General features: G+C 46.6%; 1 protein-coding gene across 1 annotated transcript in view; it reads left to right on the forward strand.

Moving 5' to 3' along the window:
- The window catches only part of ENTPD7 (ectonucleoside triphosphate diphosphohydrolase 7), a 67,249-nt gene extending 64,730 nt beyond the window's left edge, over nucleotides 1-2,519 (forward strand). The window contains exons 12-13 of the mRNA XM_006831239.1: nucleotides 222-383; nucleotides 1,948-2,519. Coding sequence (XP_006831302.1) covers nucleotides 222-383; nucleotides 1,948-2,179 — 394 coding nt within the window. The 3' untranslated portion in view covers nucleotides 2,180-2,519. The remainder of the gene's footprint in view (nucleotides 1-221; nucleotides 384-1,947) is intronic.
- The last annotated feature ends 539 nt before the right edge of the window (nucleotides 2,520-3,058 follow it).

Here is a 3,058-nt window from a genome sequence, read left to right on the forward strand (position 1 = left end):
ATGCGCTTGGTTAACAGAGAGCTTCCCGATGGCTAATGCGCTTGGTTAACAGAAAGCTTGGAGGTGCCTTGGAAGACAGATCCCAAGATCTTCTGAGTCAGAATTGACTCAGCTGCAACCGTTTTGTGTGTGCGTTTAGCGAGGGGAGGGTATGGAGTAACTTACTGCAAAAGAAGTCATTAGAGTTCTTTTTTAAATTTAATTTTGTTGTTGATTTACAGGTACCAGTGCTTTAAGTCAGCCTGGGTCTACCAAGTCCTTCATGAAGGTTTCCACTTTCCCTATGACTACCCAAACCTACAGACAGCCCAGCTGGTATATGACCGGGAGGTTCAGTGGACGCTGGGAGCCATTCTGTATAAAACACGGTTCTTACCACTCAGGTAAAGGAAACGGACCCAGTCGGTACCTGAGCTCCAAGTGTTAGTTGGTGCCTCATAATAGGTTTCTGAGCTGACTGTCCTCGCCCTGTCCCCCTCGTCACTGCCGTATGGACCACTGCTACTAAGCAGGAATGTTGAAACAGAAAGAAGGTTGAGCTTCATCGGTCTGGAGCCTGTTCCTCAGCTTGGAAATTCCAGAAATTCCCTTTTATTTGTTCACCCACGACAAACCAGCACTTAGGGTTGACTTCTCACTAACCACTTCCAGAATTGTTGTTAAGTGCCGTCGAGTCGGTTCCGACCCAGTGACCCTGTGTGGGGTTTCCCAGGAGTGGCTGGTGAGTTTGAACCGCCAACCTTGTGGTTCAAACCGACCTATAGTGAGTGCCACACTAGGACTCCAACCACTTCCAGGAAGCTGACTTATAAACTGAAATGTCATTTCCTTACTTTACTCTGAAACAACACACCTGCCTGGAGAACTGGGGTAGGCTATCTTCAGAGAAGAGACTTCCCTAATGAAAGCATCTATCCAGAGATCATGTCATGGACCTGGGGGGCACAATTAGAGTAAAGGGTGTGAGGTGTTTCCAGGGGAGGGGGTGTTGTCATCAGCTGTACCTGTAAGATCCTTGGGACAGTTGTCATATACCCCCTGCCATGGACTATTTCAGCTAAATGAAATGAATTCTTCATCTTTGACTCTTGTGGTTCCAGATGCTGTACCACCAGTAGCCAGGCAGGTGACTGAAGTGAGGGAGGAGATTGCAGGGGTGGGTGGGTGGGCTGTGGGGAACTGGAGAGAGCATCCCCCAACCAAAGGGTTGATGGCCACCACACAAAAGTGCTGGCCCACTATCGCCAATTCTCACTGGCCATGAGAAGCCAGGAATCTTTATTTATTGTATGTGAAGTCTTTTCCTATTGGAGAGTCACGTTTTTCAAATACACTGAAGACCCAACAAAACGAAACTACTTCTTGTGTCGAGACCACCAGGTAGTGGCTTCTGTTCCGGACAGGCAGACCACTGCACTTTAGTTTATATTAACTCATTCTTGTTTTCCAGAAAATAGTACAACTGAGCAGGTGACAGCTTCGTTAAACATATTCTAAACCCGAAGGAATACAGGAACTTTTTTTTTTATTACAATTTCAGCATACTCTGATTTCTTGATAAGATTCAGGTATACCCTATTCTCATCTGTGCCATATTTACCAAAGAGTATCTCAAAACTTCTTTTGTTAGATGACCACAATGGCCACCTTTGATTTCTAGGGTTTAGTGAAGAGGGAAAAGAGTCCCTTGACTTTAATATTTTTGGCTTCAGTTTCAAAGGCCTTTGGATCCTGTCCCTAGTTTGTGGAGGCTAGAGAATCCCTCTGAAGGTCTTGGAAGGGGAGGTGCGGGAGGAGTCACACAGCAGTTCCCTGAAACGTGGGACATTTCCTCAGCTTTGCTGCTGTGGGGAGCTGGTGGTGTCAGTGGGACAAAGGACCTTTCAAATCAGACTGTATGTTTCTTTCTGAAAATAACATTTCTACCCATCTTCAAACTCTTCCCAGGGATCTACGGCAGGAAGGTGTCCGACAGGCCCATGGGAGCTGGTTCCGTCTGTCCTTTGTCTACAACCACTATCTCTTCTTCGCCTGCATCTTCGTGGTACTGCTGGCCATCATTCTGTACCTCCTGCGGCTGCGCCGAATTCATCGACGACAGGCTCGCACCTCAGCTCCTCTGAACTTGCTGTGGATCGAAGAGATGGTGCCCATGATTGGGGTACAGGTGGAGCCCTGAGGCTGGACCGAGACTGGAGACGCTTGACTACCCCAGAGTTGCTGCTCATTGAGTTCCAACCATTTTCTTATACTGGCTTCAGATGTTGCTTTGTGGAACCTCGGATATTTGGCTGTGAAAGTTCAACTTCACGTACATCTGAATACCCGAGGCCTCTTCTCTGAGAGAAGCTATAATTTAGTCTGTGAAGAACCAAATAACTGAGAAATCGGTGCTTACAAAGGGGACCAATCCTAGCCCAACTGGGGCCTGTTCTCCTCTTCTGTCAGAGAGGTCCAGTCCTGGGATCTAGCCTCTTCTCCCCTTGCTAAAGCATAAAGGTTAGCATTGGACATGCTGGTAGCCTGATTGAAAGCAAACTGGGAGACATCACAGGAAGTGTAGCAGCCCCTTCTTTCTCTGTAACAGAGATGTAATTTATGTGGAGATCCACAGCCTTTAAAAGGGTTCTAAGATTTTTTCAGTTCAGTGGACCAGGTAGGAATTTCCAAGCAACCAAATTAGCACAGTTTCCTTGCTTACTTGACAAAGAAGCTATTGAGGGTGTGGTCCAAGATCCCTGACATAGTGTTGCTGATGTTGGTATGTGATTTTAAAAGGTTAGAATCCCTTCTAAGTGAATGGCCCATTGAAGATTTTGACAGTATCTTATCTGATGCCTGGTATGACCAGAACAGAAACCGTTCCCATCTCTCTGTGCCTCACAGGCTGGTAGGGCATTTCTGTCGTTTATTTTTGAGCCTAAATGTGCTTGGAGGATGGGGACTGGGAACCTGGCTTTGTGGGCTTTAGGCCACTGTCCCTAGACCTATTTTTATGAGCAGGAAGATTCAAGAAGAGTTCCTTCACTTCACTGTTAAGATCATCAGTATGTAGTCT

The sequence above is a fragment of the Chrysochloris asiatica genome, unplaced genomic scaffold, assembly GCF_000296735.1.
Source record: "Chrysochloris asiatica unplaced genomic scaffold, ChrAsi1.0 scaffold00003, whole genome shotgun sequence".
Classification (NCBI taxonomy): domain Eukaryota; kingdom Metazoa; phylum Chordata; class Mammalia; order Afrosoricida; family Chrysochloridae; genus Chrysochloris; species Chrysochloris asiatica.